The following is an 18414-nucleotide window of genomic DNA, read 5'->3' as shown; positions in this document are numbered from 1 at the left end:
GATATTTTTAATTCTTTTAGCCTGAAGTTTTAATGTTACTTATGAAACACATCACGAGTGGTGTGTTACCATGTCAGTCAGGTCTGTAGTTTGGTCCGTAGCATCAAAAATCTATCGGGAACAAATGAATAGTATGATTCTAGAATTCCGATTCATGTATTCATTGTAGTTATCACTTTTGATTCACTTCTACACATTCTCTTACTATTATGGGATCCAAACTGGCCCATTATAATAACCTTTCTTCATGTAACAATTCAATTGCGTCGTCAATGCAACCAAATTCTATTGCAAACACATTTTAGGGTTTCTTTTCCCCTTCTTCTCAACACTAATGGCCAAGAAGAAGATGAAGACGCCGATTGATCGTGTTCCCAAACATTCTCAACAGCCTAGAAGTTCGCCGCCTAAACGCCGCACTGATTTTTCTTTTTTCAATCGGGCTCCTCCTTCTTTTTCCAACTTTGTTATTGGTATGTTGCTACCGTTCTTCTGAATTTAGGGGATTCACATTTTGGTTTTTGTTTCAATTGCTTAACTGTGTGTGTCTCTGTTGAATTTGATTATTTAGTTTGCTGGTTGTGAAATTTGATTTCTTTATTGGTTAGGTTTTGGGGATCATTATGGTTTACTGAAAATGACTTGAATTGTACTTTTTTATATGATTGAACATGTTGTGAAATGGGTTGAAATTTTCTGATATGTGCGAGTGAGTGGAAATTAAAGAGGTGCATTCTGGTATGTAATATGTATTTTAACACTTAGGGAATCCCATTATCATACAGAGAGGTCATACAACTAATGTCTCGTGAGAAGGACTAGGTGTATGGGTAATCACTTGTGGTGGGTTGTAACGAGATGAGTGTGTTTATTGTTCTTTGTAGTTTAAGTGGATGATTGGGTTTGTAGGGTGATACACAATGGGGGTGGGGTACAATCTTTATAATCTTATTTGAGATAATGGATGCATTTGTTGAGGGGTTTTTCAGCAGACTTAGACAAGAGGTCTCAAACCACATTAAGTCTTTGTATATGTTATTACTTTACGGCTTGTTTAGGCTTGGTTATCATGTTAACTGTTGAGATTCAAATTTTGAATCGGATCTGTGGTAAATAAGTTATTTTTACTACTATTAGTAGTGATTTATATTCGGGCTTTTAGTCCATTAGTTTTGCCCATTAGATTAGAATAGTCTTATATAAAGATGTTAGTGCTTGTAATTTCATGCATCATATATGAACCTCAAAATAATTACCATTCAAGTCATATCATATATCAAATAATAACAAAGAAGTGGCTGGTTATGCAAGGTTAACAAAAAAAAATGGTTAAGATAAGTTTAGGTTGTAATTCTTTAGCATGAATCAAAATTCATCATAGTGAAATAGGATTCAAGATGAAATTCATGTCCAAATAGATACACGCTAGAGATTCACGTCTCTTAGAATTTAGTTTTGAAGTTATTTTGCCCTACAAAAGCGGATTGGAAGGCTGGGAATGTCTGCCACTTATAAACTCATATGAAGATCTTATCTCATCCAATGTGAGATTCTTAACCCATCCCATCATGCCTAGGACTTATATCTAGAGTGTGGTCTATGTGACCGGTAGCAGGTAACCCAATGGATTTTGAATTGGCTCCGATATATCTTAAAATTTTGGTTGAGCTTAACTCAACTCTATAAAATTGGCTTGTAAGGCAAGAAATTTCTTTCACGTATAACTCATTTTCAAACCTTAACCCATCCAATGCGAGACTCGTAACAATATTGATCGGGTTCAATTTAGTTTCAAATTGATACATGACTCATAATAATCGTAAGATACTAATAAACCTCATGTATGTTCTATCAAAGACCCTTGGACGTGTGGGTTAATCCTTAGCGTGTGCAGGTTTTTGCGAACAGATCATAGTTACATAATAATATAATTTTTCAACATAAAACTTAGTGGGATGGTAGTTCTATAAGCATTTAAACTTTTTAGACACATTACTTTTATGGTGTTTCAATGGTCAAGGTATGTGTTGAGAAATGTGGTTGGGCCTAACACAACCATACAAAACCAGCTAGTAAGGTGAGGATTGCCCCCAATCCCCATTTATAAGCACGTGTTCAGGTCATATATTGTCCGATGTGGGACTCTTAAGTAACACACTCCCTCACGCCCAGGACTAGACAACTGGAGCGTGAAAGTTAATGGTGGGTGGCCCGATAGTGGAAACCTGATAGCAGGTGGCCCACTGGATCTTAAACCAGGCTCTGATACCATGTTGAGAAATGTGGTTGGGCCTAACACAACCCTACAAAACTGGCTAGTAGAGTGAGGATTGCCCCCACTTATAAGCACATGTTCAGGCCATATATTGTCCGATGTGGGACTCTTAACAGTATGAAATAACATTTTACTTTCGTGCTTGTTGCTTTGATAAGTTTCATTGTAATGGAATGAAATCATAGTTTTGTTAGCATGCTAAATAATTTGGTACATTTTCATAATATAATCATTTTTTGCTGATTGATTTTATTGCTCCAGCCATCTTTTTTGAATACATGTGTTGGAGGAAAAGTGCAGAATGGAATTTTTGTTGTAGACAAATAATGAACACTCTTTAAATTAAATATTGGATTTTGTATTTTTAAATTGTATTGTATCTAAACTCAGATGAAATGCTACACTAATAAAATGCTTTTGATAGATATGTCAAAACTCACATGCCTCAACTTTTAAAGTAGTGTCCTCAAGCTAAAATGATTCTTATATAGTGACAAAATTTTAAAGGATTCAATGGAGTTTTGTTGTTATTTGGATCCATGAGATTCTATTAGAACCGATTGTATAGATGCGGTAATCTAACATTATGTTGCTGATGTTGCCAAACAATGAGGTTTGGTCTGTCCCTTCAAACATTTACTCTATGTAACAGTAGAATTTGAATTGAATTACCCGTTCCATTGGAATTTAAATCTAGGATCAATCCATCATAAGTAAAGTTTGATCAAAATTTATTGAAAGATATGACTGATCAACCATTTGGTCAATCCTTCCAAACAGATTCCTCGCCTGGTTCATCTTCTAACGAGATGAGATTGTCTAATGTCACTGCAAGCAGTTCGCTAGAGAGAAGAATGATGGTTAAACACTTTTATAAAGAGGCCCTGGTTCGATGCAACAAGTACCAAAAGGGTAGAGCCGTTTGTTCATCCGAGTCTTTTGATGTTTCGGTTGCAGAATTGGATTCAGTTGACCTTTGTGTCAATAGGTTTGCTTTTTACTGGACTGGCATGCTGGTACAATTAACTGATTTTGAAGCCTTTCCGTTTTATGTTGCTAAGTAGACTGAAACTTATATCTATTTATAGGGATGCTTGTATTAAGATGTCAGAATCTACACCTCGCGAATCATCTGTCAGTGATAATAGTTTTCCTGCTGTAACCCCTGGAAATGTCGTATGGGCAAGAACAACTTGTAAAATGTGGTGGCCTGCTGAGGTATTCCCTTGATATCTTGTAATATTTATGGTTTTCTGCCTAAGTCAATGTGCTTGTGCATAGGTCAAAATGAAGTTAAGTGGATAAAAGGGATTCATATTTACAGAGCCCACCCTATCTTTTTGGCATCCTTAGAGGATCTTTTGCATACAGCTAACTTACAACCCAATTTGTCTAGTAGAAAATACACATGTATTTCACCCAAAAAAAATACACAAACATCTGGAAGTAACATTTCCTTATCTTTCAAACCAGAGAATCTCCATGTAAAATGAGTTTTCATATAATCAATGGAATAGGGTCAATATCAGTTTAGGCTGCATGGTACTTTCCTTTTCCTGTTTTAATTATATTTAACTGAGTAGCATTATGATAATTAAAAAGTTTGTGATATGAATACAAAAAGCATAATCTTTTTTTCCTGGCTGTCAACTGTGACGAACTTCTCTTTCATTTATCTGTTCACTCATTCTTACCTGCTCTTCTCTTTGTGAGATTTGTAGCATTATGTTAATCAAAAAGTTCGTGATATGAATACAAAAAGCATAATGTTTTTTATCCTGGCTGTCAACTGTGACGAACTTCTCTTTCATTTATCTGTTCACTCGTTCTTACCTGCTCTTCTCTTTGTGAGATTTGTAAGATAATATTCTTTCATCGATCTCTAGAAGTTAACTTAATCTTTTAAAATCCATTTTTGCCCACTGATAAGTTTTAGTCTTTCAATTTATTAGAGATTGAACTTTTGTTCCAGATTAATTTACTGCAAAATTGTGCTGAATTTTAATTGTTAATTACTTCGGTACCCTACAGTATTAGAAATAGAAACTATTGGTGCATATTGCCTTACTTTTGATGTTGCATTGAGGGAAGTTTTACTCCTTCAGATTTTTCTCAGACTCCAGTTGATAAAATGGACTGCCTTATGACTTTGGTGTGGAGCTGATTCAGCATCACTATTTTGTTTGAATTTTATAACCTTTTCTTCGATTATTATAATTTAAAAAATTAACTTTTCCAGGTCATGGAAGAAAAATGTGCATTATCTGACCGTGTTAGTGATGGACATGTTTTAGTGCAGTTTTATGGAAATCATCCCAGGTATTTTGGCATATATTTCACACAGAAATTTCTTGAATTTACCCATCTGCCTACTGATTGTATTGAATATAATTATTTGTTCCTTACAGTGCTTGGATTGATCCAGCGACAGATATTTCAATTTTTGAGGATGTGAGTTTAATCCTTGTCATTCACTATGCTTTTGCACGTGCAACTTTTGGGTGTTTAGAAGTCACTCAAATTTTCATTTTGATAGCGTTTAACATCTAATAAAACCACACTGGTCTAAATTGTAGATAGAATCGTGGTTTTAAATCGCAGTCTGCAACCGCAATTGTGCAACAATATTGTTGATGTGGTAGCCTCCGCGACTACATTGGACCGCAATTGCGGCTTGATTTTAAATCACATGTGTGACTGCATCAGAAACCGCATCAGATAATTAAATTATTTTCATAAAAAATTAAAATTTCAAGACCCAAATTCCCAATCTTAGTTCGATGCAATGGAAATTCTTAATTTTAACTGTTTTTATCAGTATCCACGCTGCAACAACCGTATTGCGCGTCGCTATGACCGCAATCGCAGTACCCACAACTGCAATTTAAAACCAAGGATAGAATCCCTCATCCTCACACACTTATAGTGAACATTACAATAGTGTTTTGCAGTGTATTTCTGCAGTTGTAAATTATTTTAACCCACTTTTTCTTTTCTTTTCAATCCCCTTTTCTATTTTCTGGCGACTTGGGGTGTTGCATCATTTGGAGGTTCTTTTTTCCCACACCATTTCTGTTATTGCAGGCTGTAAATTCAGTTATTAAGCAGAGTTCTTAAGGCTGTTTTCTTAAAGTATATATTGTGATTGTCTCATGTCTACTATGGGTGATTCTTAGGCTGTTTTCATAAAGTATATATTGTGATTGTCTCATGTCTATGGGTGATTCTTATTGCAGTCTTTTGAAGAAAGAAGCAATAACCCTTCAGATGAGTTTCAAGTTGCTCTAAAGCAAGTATGTTGAGCATGTTTGGGCTACAATAAATTTTACCATTTCAGCTGTCTGCCTCTCTCTCCAATTTTCCATCCTCCGTCCGAGTTTAAATTTTCATTTTTCTTCTAATTTGATATGATGTTAGGCCTTGCAAAGGAAGACACAACTTAGTTCTTGCCAAGATTTGAGTCCCGATAGGTCTACTCACTCTACTCAGCATGATCGTTCAGCTGGTATGTTCCTTATTTTTATTTTCATTCAGAACCATGTTTTGCACTGTAAAGTGGTTTAGAGCAGGAAGCCTGTTCCCGGGTCTTGTGAGTGCATAAACACATCGAATCAGTTTTATGCATCATAACTCTGTTGACTGTTGAATGTTTGGTTTCGTAAATTTCTTTGAAATAAATTGTAGATATAAAAATGTTTCAACTCATTGCCAAATGACAGTGATATGATATATGATAGTCACACGTTTTATGTTGCAAATACTTCTGGCCAAACAAAATGGGTTTTCAAATCACTTCCTTTAAAAAAGTCTCACATGGGTCGTCTTGTCTGTTATCCATGGATCATTTCATTTGTCCATGCATGCTTTGGACATTTGTTAGCCTCAATTACAGAATGTGTTAGGACTCTTGCCCCTAAAGCATACACACCCAATCTCACTGAATAATTCATAAATGAATTTACTCTTTCCTGTTGACATGTTTTTTTAATACAGATCTATGATTTGAGCAGGTAAATATACATCGCCTAGCTCAAACAGAACTATCAACGAATTTCAAGAGAGACGAAGGGGGAAAAGAGAACGTAAACCCAAAGTTCATTTTGATGTGAGTTGATAACTCATTACTAACCGCCTAGTCATTATAATAGCTTGTTTCTCATGTACACAATGAATAATTTCTATTCCAGGAGGTGACATATCCAATAAAATCAGAAAAGAAGGACCGTCGGTTAAAGATAATGCGGTACCTCGGCCTTGCACCTCCAGTTGGTTCTCCGTTTTCAACATATGCTCACGAGTGAAGTAATGAATATTTCAACTGAGCGCTATAAACACTCTTCTCAACACAGATTAGTTGAAATTCAAACGGATCTTAGTAAATCATGCAGGTCCCAAGCAATTGAGAAGAGTGTGTTGCTAGCATACATATTCATATTTCAAATGTTGTCCGGTCTAACAGCTTGAGTTTGTTCTTTTTACTAACCATAATAATCTCACATTCATAATTCAAAATTTGCTTCTACGTCTTGCCATAAGCCTAGTAACAAAACTTTTTTCCGGATTATCTATCTAGTCTCATAGTTTCATTATTATCTGTATAAATCATATCATTCGAATTACAATATGAAGGAATGTAATCAGTTATCCTATAAAAGTTGCATTTGTCACATGTTTGGATCAGTTTTTTATTTAAAAGCTTAAGGGTGCATTTTTTTTCCTCCTTATTTAATATTTTGATTCATAAATATTATATTTTACATATCAATAAATAATATTATAGTAAAAATTGTATTATTTGTTTGTGCATCTATATTAAGCAAAATTGAGGGAAAAAAATGTCAATGCATTAACCATAAAACACATTACTATACTAAAATTTGTCTTGTTTAGTACTCTGTTATCTATTGTCTACTTCTGTTCTATCAAGTACTTCATATTTTGTAAATCAAATGCACACTATCTCAAAATAAGTCTACTCTACTATCTATTTATTAATAATAGATTGACCAAATTGTCTAAATTACTCTTTCACCAAAATTTATTTGTACTAATAAAAGGTCATTTTTGTAACTAACAAATTAAGTATTCACTCTTTCAACTTTATTGAATGAATGCACCAAGTGTTAGCTTTTCATTGGTCCGAATTAAATAACATTTCCCTACAACTTTATTGCATGAATGATGACATCACATGTAAGTCATGGATGATGGAAGTCATATTTAAATTTCTTTTACATTTCATTTTCCCACACTTTCTTACTTTCATTTTAATTTTTCTTAATTTATTTATTATCATAAAAAATATTAATAATCTATTTTTAAATTTTAATCTTACTAAAAATTTCAAATTTCTTTCGCATTTCATTTTTCCATACTTTCATTTTAATTTTTCAACATTTATCTATTATCGCAAAAAATATTAATAATCGATCATTTAATTATTATTCCCAAAAATAATTAATTATTTCACGGGCCACTATCAACTCAATATTTAATTTTTTTTAATCGATCATTACACTTTTTCTCTATCTTAATTAAAATTTCAAATTTCTCTCACATTTTTTCACACTTTCTTACTTTCATTTTAATTTTTTTCTCTATTTATTTATTTATTTATTATCTCACGGGTCACTATCAACATAATGTCTATTTTATTTTAATCAATCATTGTCTTTATTTGAGAGATAATATCTTTATTTTTATTTTTTTTCTCCATCTCACGATTTTTTATTATTATTTAATACAATTAAATTTCCATGATTATTGTTTATTTTACATTTTTTTTAAATATATTTTATATCGCATCAAATTATTTTTTTATTTCACGGGTCATTATCAACATAGTAGCTATTTTATTTTAATCAATAATTACTATTAATTGAGAGATAATTTTTATTTTTAAATGTTAATATTTCATTTTATTATCTCCATCTTATTGTATTTTTTATATGATTATTTAATATAATTGAATTTATATGATCATTTTTCATTTATAATTAAACCATAGTGATCTATATCATTTTCTTTTAATTATTGTTGGACCGTCAATTATTAAATTACCTGATCCAATTTTGCTATTGTGTTCTTAACCTATCTTAAACATTTTTTTGTGGATCATTGTTTTCTATATAATTATTGTTAAATTTACAATTAAGTAAATTATTTCATATTTTTCATTTATATTTAAAATTTTACATTTGCATTTGTTAAAATTTTATTTTTTTTCTCCAACTCACATGTCATTTTTTATATGGTTCTTTATTACACACAAAATTAGCACATGAATACGACGATAATAATGTTTAATCTTAATGGCCACTTTCAATACAATGCCTATTAATGACTTTTATTTGAAAACTAAAGTATTTATTTTAAAATTTCAAAACGATTCCTATGAATATTCGGTTTTCAAAGAATTGAGAGTATAACAGAGCAATCAATAAAACTCTAACTCTATTTAAGTAAAACAATTCCTTTTAATTATGCATATTGCTTATAATTCCTTTTATTCATATTATTCATATCATTACAAAAATACTACAGCAGAAAAAAAATCACCCGTGCGGAAGCACGGGTCTCTGACTAGTTAATCTACACAATACAACATTATCCTTTAAGCTATGAAAAAATGGCTGTACATTTCCTAGATGTTCAAGGCGTGGCATAATTCAAATATTTGGGGTAAAACCATTGAAGAAGATTGAGAAGAATGTCAAGAGATTAAGACTATTAACCATTGAAGAAGATTGAGAAGAATGTCAAGAGATTAAGACTATTAACACGATACGTTAATAATTGACAATAATGACTGTATTATTGGAGTTTCACAACAGTCATTATTTTCAATTATTATCCAAATATTTAGTCCCATATGTGTGTCTTGTTCAATTTTGGGAGAGTTGCAATAAAGTAACTAATACCAACATGATGAAAAAAACCAAATGACCAGCATGACACTGGATCAGCCAAAAGAATGAAGTAAACAAAAAAAGACGAAAGGGAACACAAAATATTAATGAATCTGAATGGATTTTCTTACTCTTTAAATGTGCCTTTTGTCACGGCAATTTTTATTATTTTTATCTTTTGTTTTTTGTATTTTTTTTTTTGTATTTTAAGTCATTATAATTATATTATTTATTGTTTTTGTTATTTAATGTTTTATTTTAATTTGGACAAAATTTGTGACAATTTCTCATCTAACCCCATGAGTATCTTACGCACCACCGAATTAGTAAAAATGTCATTGTGCTTCCGTACATGCATCTTCGGAAGCACTTCTTTTTTTTGTTTAACGTTGTTTTGTTCCGTAGATGAATCTACGGAAAGGTTTGACGTTATAATTAGCGTCAGACCTTTCCCCTCCCTCATTCTCTTCATTTCAAACTTTAAACTCTCAAACTCTCTAAACCCCAAATATCAAACTTCAAATTTCTTCCCGAGTTTGGCCTACATTGTCAACATCAAGTATCAACACATTCCATCAAGTTCAAATCTCTATTTAATTACTAATTTTTTTGACATTTTGAGTTATTTTAGAATATTTGTGAAATCAAATTAGAATTCGATATTTAGGTGTAGAAATGATTGAATAGGTTTAGAAATATAGTTTAGAGACAATGTAGGTGCTGTTTGAGGTTTAAAACGAACAACCAAGCCATAAAAATAGAGTTTTTGGGTGATTGAACAGTGGAGTTACGCCATTGTGTTTCTGAGCTTCAGTGTCTTTCTTAGATGCATCTACGGAAGAGATGAACGTTAGGGCATTCTGTAGATGCATCTACAGAAGCACCAAAGTTTTTGAAACTAAGGTACTTCCGTAGGTGCATCTACGGAAGAGTAATTTTCTGTTTTTCTTTTGTTGTTTATTTATAAATATATAGTATCTAACTCGAGGTTTTTTGTATCATAATGCAGACATCATGACTTACGGCCCAAATAGGGACATTCATGGGAGGACTGCACAGCACACATCCGTGCGACAAGAACGGACATGTGCAGTATCTAAGGTCACTGATGGAGCTTGTGTTCCACCTGATGCATCTTTTACATCGGATACACTCGCCCTAGCCGGGCCTTCTCCATCACCCACTCCAGTCGGGCCTTCTCCGTCCGTTCCACTGGATTTTACTTCACTATCAACTACCACACCACGGAGGCCTCTGGATGATCGTGAGGGTTCCTCATAGATGTCACCCCCCGCAGACGTCGTCGGGGGTAGTTCTTCTGTTTCTACTATTGTGCTGCCTCCAGAGCTACACGAGGGGTACATCACTTGATACTACAGAGTGACACACCCGTACATGCTTCCCACTGCAGTTGGATATCCGCCTAGACCATCCCACGAGGAGATTTTCCGGACGCATCAGACTGAGTTGGACCACACTCAGGATGTTCTTCCTCGATGTCGTGAGATAGCTGACACAGGGCGGGGAGCGATTGCATCTGGTTTATTTCCTGAGGGGTTTAAGGAGAGGCGTGTGGTGGATGTTATGAACAGGCTGGCAGAGGAGGCATTTTTGTACCGCAGACATCGTGCCAGGACTGGTGCAGCACTTGACGCTAGGGGTAGAGCTAGCAAAGATCGTGGTGGACACAGAGGCGAAGGCGGGCCAGAGGCAGAGGAGATGCGCAGGATGATGTCCGACATACACAATAGTGATTTTGATGATGTATTTTTATTTCATTTTTGTATGTTATTTTGATGATGTATTCGACATTTTGACCGATATTATTTATACGATGTATTTTTATTGGTCTACCTATTGTTGTCTTTAAAATGTATTACTTTTAATTTTTTATTTTTGTAATAAAAATTGAGTTTTTGAATGAAATGAAGATGATTTTAAAAATAGCAAACTATTCCGTAGATGCACCTACGGAACACTCAGTTTCCACCACGTTCCATAGATGCATCTATGGAAGGATTGCTGAACTGAAAATAAGGTGACTTCAACTATGTTATACTATGTTTTAAACGCTTCCGTAGATGCATCTACGGAAGGAGGTAATTTTTTTTTGCAAAAAAATGTGCTTTCAGATGTGCATCTATGAAAATAAGAGGCAAAATTAGAATTTTGTGTGGTGGCTAAGAAATTTATGGGATGGATTGAGAAATTGTCTAATTTGTTTACATTAAAACTTACATTTATAATATTTCTTTTAATTCATATATATGGGATTAAAGTCAAAACAAATACATATTATATAAACATTTTTAAATATGATCTTTTATTAGAGAATTCATTTTATAGAGAAAAAAAACAAAAAAAAAGACATAAAAGACAACAAAATATTTTGTAGAGAGAAAAAATAAAAATGATATATTTACATGGATAAAAATATATTAAAATATTTTATTAATAAAGGAAATCTAAGAAAGATACACAACATATTGTTTATTAGATTGGATCATATTTATATATTTATCTTTTGAAAGAATAATAATTTTTATCATATCGTATTGCAAGCAGCGTGATATTGCATACGAAAAGACTTTTGCTAAAATTCCTTAATTGAATGGTTTAGCAAAGAGGATGAATTGAACACTAATTGAGAGAGTAAGGTGTATGCTCTCTGAAGCTAAGTTTCCCAATCATTATTGGGGTGGGACATTTTACACGACGGTGTATGTTCTTAATCTCACTCCTACTGTTGCTTTGAATAGTGAAGTTCCACAAAAAAATTATTTTGGAAAGAATGTCAAGTACGATCATTCGAGAGTCTTTGACTGTAGCTCTTTTGCGCGTATTCCAAAAGATGGAAAATTCAAGTTGGATGTAAAGTCAAAATAATGTATCTTCATTGGCTATGAGCAAAATGAGTTTGATTACAGATTGTATGATCCTACATGGAGGAAGCTTATCAGAATCCACGATGTGGTATTCATGGAAAACCAAACTATTGAAAATATTGATAAGGTGCGTAAGACTACACCCAAAAAAGATATCAATTTGTTTAATATTGATCCAGTTCGATTACAGATTCATAATTTGGATACTATTGGTGGTGGTGATCAGAATGGTGAGCCATATAATTATGTTGATGATCAACAACTTGGAGATGAGGTAAACATTCCAACTAATGACGATGAATGGTAGAATGATATGTTACATGATGAGAATCTTGGTGAAGCTCCAGAATTATCTCCAATTCAACTTAGGAGGTCTAACAGGCAGAGACAACCTTCAAATAAGTATAATTCTGATGAGTATGTGACCTTGACTGATGAAGGTGAACCTGAGTGTTTTCAAAAGGTCATGGAAAGTGATGAAAATGAAAAGTGGTTGGATGCAATGCATGGTGAGATGAAATCATTGCATGATAATCACACTTAAGATGTAGTGAAGGTTCCCGAAGGCAAAAGGGATTTGAAAAACATGATGATTTATAGAGTTAAACATGAGAGCAACTTTAATTTCTCAAGGTATAAAACCAAATTAGTGGTGAAAGGTTTCTTTCTAATAAAGGATGATGATTTTAATGAGATTTTTTCACCCGGTGTAAATATATCATCAACTAGAATCGTATTGAGTTTAGTTGTTACTCTTGATATAAAGGTTGAATGGATGTGAAAAAGAATTTCCTTTAACCCAATGATTTTCAAGTTAAAGGAAAATAAGATCATGTGTGTAGATTGAGAAAAAGTTTATATGGGTTGAAGAAAGCTCTGAGGCAGTGGTACAAAAAGTTTGAGTTTGTTGTGTACGATGAAGGATACCATAAGCCTACTTCAAATCATTACATCTTTGTTAGAAAGTTTTCTAACAATGACTTCATCATCTTGTGGTTATACGTTGATGATATGTTTATTGTAGGGAAAATAATTCTAACATTTACATGTTAAAGAAGCAATTGGGTGAGTCATTTGCCATGAAAGAAATTGGAGCAACTAAATAGATTCGTGGTATTAGAATCATGAGTGACAAAAAGGAGAAGAAACTTTGGATGTCACAAGAACATTATATCGAAAGAGTGTTTGAAAGATTCAAAATGGAAATTTCTATGGCGGTAAGCACTTCTCTTGTTACTCATTTCAAGTTGAGTTCTAATCAAAGTCCTTCAAGTGAAAATACAGCATTTGATATGAACGGTGTTCCTTACGTTTCTACTTTGGATAGTTCAATGCATGTGGTGGTATGTACAAAACCAGATATAACACATGTTATTGGTACAGTCGATAGATTTTTGTCAAATCTAGGTAGAGAGAATTGAAATGCAGTAAAATGGGTTTTACAGTATCTTCGCATACTACTTGTATGGGGATTTACATTAGATAAGATAAGCTTACTCTAGATGGGTACTCTGACTCATATATGGTAGGAGACGTTGATTCTAGGAAGTCTACTTTGGACAACATGATTAAATTTATAGGGAGAGTTGTGGCTTAGCAGTCTAGATTACAAAAGTGTGTAGTATTGTTTACAAGAAAGGTTGAGTTCATTGCCATAAATGAAGCATGCAACAAGTTGTTAAGGTTTAAGATTTTTTTTGCAGAAGCTTGGGTTTGTTCAAGATAAATATGTGTTATTTGTTGATAGTCAAAACACTATTCATTTTGGTAGGAATTTGGCTTTTCATAATAGGTTCAAACACATTGATGTGAGATATCATTGGGTACATGATGTTTTGGATGCTGAGTTATTTGAGTTAGCTAAATTTCATACGGATGATAATGGTTCTATTATGATAACTAAAGTATTTGAGGGGTTATTTCTTGGGTTTGGGCTCCATTCCTATGTGGAAAAACACTCAAATATGTTATCCCATTTATCTCCCTTGTATAAGTGGAAAGGATCAATTTAGAGTTGAGAGAGAGAGAGAGAGAGAGAGAGAGAGAGAAAAGGAGAAAAATCAGTTGCAAAAGAGAGAAAAAAGGAGAAAAACTTATTCCTATGTTTTTTGCAATCGGTCTGAATAAATCAGTGATTATGAATTTGTAAACCGTTGAATAAAACATATTTTTGGAGGGTAGATTTGCAACATAACTGTCTACCTTTTAACCATTCAGATCTTCAAAACAAAGTTTGTGTTGAGAGATATCTGATTCGCACTAAACCTGTAAATTTAGGTATTTTCAGCTTCTTCTTTCTCATTTGTGGGCTAGTTTGCTTTGTGATTTTGTTATTGTTAGTTGTGAATTTCAATGAGACTTTCTTGTACCCTGAATTGATTATAATGAAGCTATTTCTTTGGTCTGGACGATTTGTGATTTTTACTCTCATATTAAGGGATTTTCCACGTTAAAATATCAGTGTTTTCTTGTGCATTTATCTGTTCTATTTGCTGCCATATACTTGTTGTTGATCCTCAAGGTTCTTACCAGTTTGATGAATTTTAAATTTGTAGCGTTTTGGTTTGTTATTGTATGTTGATTTCCCATTAATCTAAAAAAATAATCAAATTGAAGTCCCTACTTTAAATGCTTTTCGTATGCGCCATTTAGACCCTTTAAGGAGGAGGTTAGATCATTTGAATAATGATCTTACTATTATCAAAGTGCTTTATATAGCCTAATTTTTGAATGATACGAAGTTTAGTCACTTGGTTGAGGTAAAAAATATTTGAGTTGAAAAGGTAGACTGTAGAACAAAAGAGACAGATTATGAGTTTGTTATCGCTAAACTTTTCGTGAAAAAGGTGAATGTTGGTATATGATTGTAGATTGATTTAGAAAACATGAGAAACTTGATAAATGACTTTAAGGGAACAAAGAAGAATTGAATAATTATCTCGATGACACCTATCTTTTAAGAAGTTCCTCTTGCTAGCCGTGAACTATTTGAGTTTTTCATTTTAGATTTAGATCATGATGAAAATGTTTTCATTTATATGATAGAATTTGCAATATTTCATCTGGTCGGCTTCTGGTTAATGTGATCTTGACACCTTCACTAGAATGTCATCCTTGTTGAGCACTTTATTTAATCCTGTATGGGATCATTTATTCGTTAGACTATATTTTCTAATATTTAATTGAATTTGGTATGCTTTTACATAATGAAACGAAAGGTGAATTGTGTACATATATCATCACACGAAACAACATATTTTCTCTAAGGATCTTAAACCAAATCACGACCCCTCTTTTAAAGATCAAAGTGAAAAATCTAGCTTTCACATAATCCAATGCTCCTCGATGGTCCAACAAGACCTCAATGTGTTCATATGCATACATAGTCTCGTCATATATTTTCATCTAGGAGGTCAAAAGACATTGTGATTTAAAGTGTTTTGATCTTATCAATGAACAATCCTATGAACATCAATTTTTTTCTCGAAAATTTTTAGAGGTACAAAGGTCATGGTTTATATGGTGGATGGGTGAATGTAACCACAATGAAGTTTGGTTCCTTCCTATATTATTCTTAGAGGGGGAATAATGGGATATCCACGATGATCATTCTTGACACGTTAAAGGCAAAATTTTGTTATGCAATAAGCCATGATTGGTTCCGTATGAACGCCATTAAGTCTTGAATTATGGCTTTTCTTTTATAATAACTATTGGAGTTCAAATTTCATCTTGGTTGGAGGTCTTTGGAGATGTGCATGTTATTTCATCACATGTACGATGAAGTGTACACATTGATGTTTTCTTCTTAGCCATTGGTTGATACTAAGAAGTGATAATGTTATAGTTTTTTTCAAATGAACGAAATATCGTTTCACAGACGACGCCACTGATCCATACTAGATTAAGGACATGACATAAAAAAAGTTAATGTGTAAAGCCATGCGTTGAGGTGAGAGAGATATCATATGTATTAAATTAGAAAATTTCTTTACCCACCTCCCTATGGGGGTCACCCCCAGCGAAAAACCCAATTTACCCCTGCTTCGGAAATGCATTTCCGAAGTTTTTTTTTTAAAAAAAATTTTCATGCTTCGGAAGTGCATCTCCGAAAACACCAAATGTGGGGTGTTTTCGGAGATGCACTTCCGAAAACACCTTTTTTCAGATTTTGGGGAGTTTCGGAAATGAACTTCCGAATTATGCAGAAGTTGTGTTTTTTTTTTTTTTATGTTTTTGGAAACTGTCTCGTATTTTTAAATAAAGGAAACAGGGAAATAAAATAAGCGACATATAGAGGTACCCTCGCCCATCTCCACGAGAACTCGCACACGTCGTCCCTGTCCCTGCCCCCGTCCCTGTGTCGACGCCAGCTGCGCCGCCGCCCGCTCGCGTCTAGCCGACGCAGTCTGGGTCTCTCTACCCTGTCGGATGCGTGCTGGTTGGTTGCCTGACATGTTCCTGAAAACAATTGAAATCGATTAATATGCGAGACAACAGAAAAAAACTAAAAGAAATTGAAATTCTGATACACTTCGGAAGTTCATTTCCGAAACTGGGAATGGAGGTGTTTTCGGAAATGAACTTCCGAAACACCCCTGCGCAGAAGTTCTCTGCAACCTCCATGGCAGACCCCAAATCAAACTTCAAACCTATGTTTACACATTCTAAACATCCCAAATATCAATACAAACCTAACCTGATACATTTTTTGCTATTTGTAAACACCCTAATATAAATTTTAATCATGGATCTTAGAATCAAAATGCTTACCGATTGAATAGATTGGAGGGCTTTTGAATGTAGTAGAGCAACTAGATGTGGAATATAATGTAGCCTTGGAAGTGGTTTGCAGAAAAATCTCTTTGGGGTTGAGTTTGGAAGAAGATTAGGGTAAATGAATGGGTGAGGGGGACTGTTTTGCTTAATCTATAAAACGCGCAGTATTTCAGAAATGAACTTCCGAAATGCTGTTTTCGGAAATGAACTTCCGAAATAAGACAATTTTTTCAAAAAAAAAAGGCGCTTTCGGAGATGCATCTCCGAAAACACCTTTTTCTTGCATTTCGGAAATGCATTTCCGAACTCAGGGGTAGTTTGGATTTTTCACCAGAGGTGACCTAGAAGGTTGGGAGGTGGCCAAAGAATTTAAGTGTCATATACCTTTCCATTTTGTTTGTGTTTTTTTGTAAGTGTCAACACCAGACTCTTCGATGAGCTTAATGGAGGTTGTAACCACTGCACATAAAAGTTAGAATATTCAATTTTGTCTATTGCAACTTGTTACATGCATGTTGAAGAAATTGAGTTTATTATCAATCTCACTTTCAAGTGGTTTTATTATTAATATCATTTTCAAGTCATTTTACTGATAAATTAGGCATGAGCCTATTGTATGACAATATAAAAGACTTTAAAAATAATTATTTATAAAAATTTAATATTTATAATATCTATAAGATAAGATAGAGACATAAGATAAATAACACAATAAAAATATGATATGATAGGAAACATAATATTATTAATTTATTATTAAATAATCAATTTCAACCTTTTATTAATAAGTAATTTTATTATATATGTTATATTCTTTTGGTTACACATATATGTCATAGCTTATAACATAAATAAAGATATGAGATATATTACATGTAAATAATAAAAGTATATTTCAAAAAATTATATTCATATTAAAATATTTTAGAATTTTAATAATAATTTTATTTTTATTTATTATATTGTAATAAACTAATCATTAAGTTTTTAATTTAATTTCACACCTTTTATTTATTTTTAGTTATTTATATAATATTAAATTTTAGTTTTTTAATTTTATTTTTCTGGAACCATCAATTTATGTTTTTATATAATTTTCTCCTTTCTAATCAAACTTATATTAAGATACAAATGTTAATTAAAAACATATAATAAAATAAGTTTTAAAATTTATCTACATCTCTCTATTTGATGTTCATGTATAACTATCAATTTGTATTAATTAATAATTTTACTGGAATTAGAAGATCTTCGTGGCATGCAACACTTAATTGTGGTCGGTCTAAAGAGGAAGAGTGAGTGTACTTGCAAAACACTCTAATGCTAAAGTGAGGTTCAAAGTGAGAAAGCAAGTATGAAGATTCTTTCGAAAGGTAGTTGGCCACGTGCCTTTGGATGGACACGTGGGTGAGAAGCTCCCAACGACTACTATTATACTATTATCTGGATCGCTCTTGTTAGATTTTCATTACAGTCTACTTGACTGGGCTTAGCCCGACGGTAGGCCAATCTCAGGGCCAGTCCAAAATAACTAATTTATACTTAATTTAATTTAAAAAATTTAATT

General features: G+C 33.0%; 1 protein-coding gene across 1 annotated transcript; it reads left to right on the top strand.

Annotated features, from left to right (window-relative positions):
- The first annotated feature begins 52 nt into the window (after positions 1–52).
- On the top strand, positions 53–6944 carry LOC131610217 (uncharacterized). Its single transcript, XM_058882109.1, has 9 exons — positions 53–473; positions 3056–3263; positions 3364–3493; positions 4515–4594; positions 4684–4726; positions 5512–5568; positions 5693–5780; positions 6286–6380; positions 6463–6944. The coding sequence occupies exons 1-9, from the start codon at positions 335–337 to the stop codon at positions 6574–6576; spliced, it is 954 nt and encodes a 317-aa protein (XP_058738092.1). The 5' UTR covers positions 53–334; the 3' UTR covers positions 6577–6944.
- Positions 6945–18414: the final 11470 nt, after the last annotated feature.

Source organism: Vicia villosa, linkage group LG6, assembly GCF_029867415.1.
Source record: "Vicia villosa cultivar HV-30 ecotype Madison, WI linkage group LG6, Vvil1.0, whole genome shotgun sequence".
In the NCBI taxonomy this organism is placed as follows: Eukaryota; Viridiplantae; Streptophyta; class Magnoliopsida; order Fabales; family Fabaceae; genus Vicia; species Vicia villosa.
Note: the sequence above shows the minus strand (reverse complement) of the source record. Positions and strands in the feature narration are given on the sequence as shown.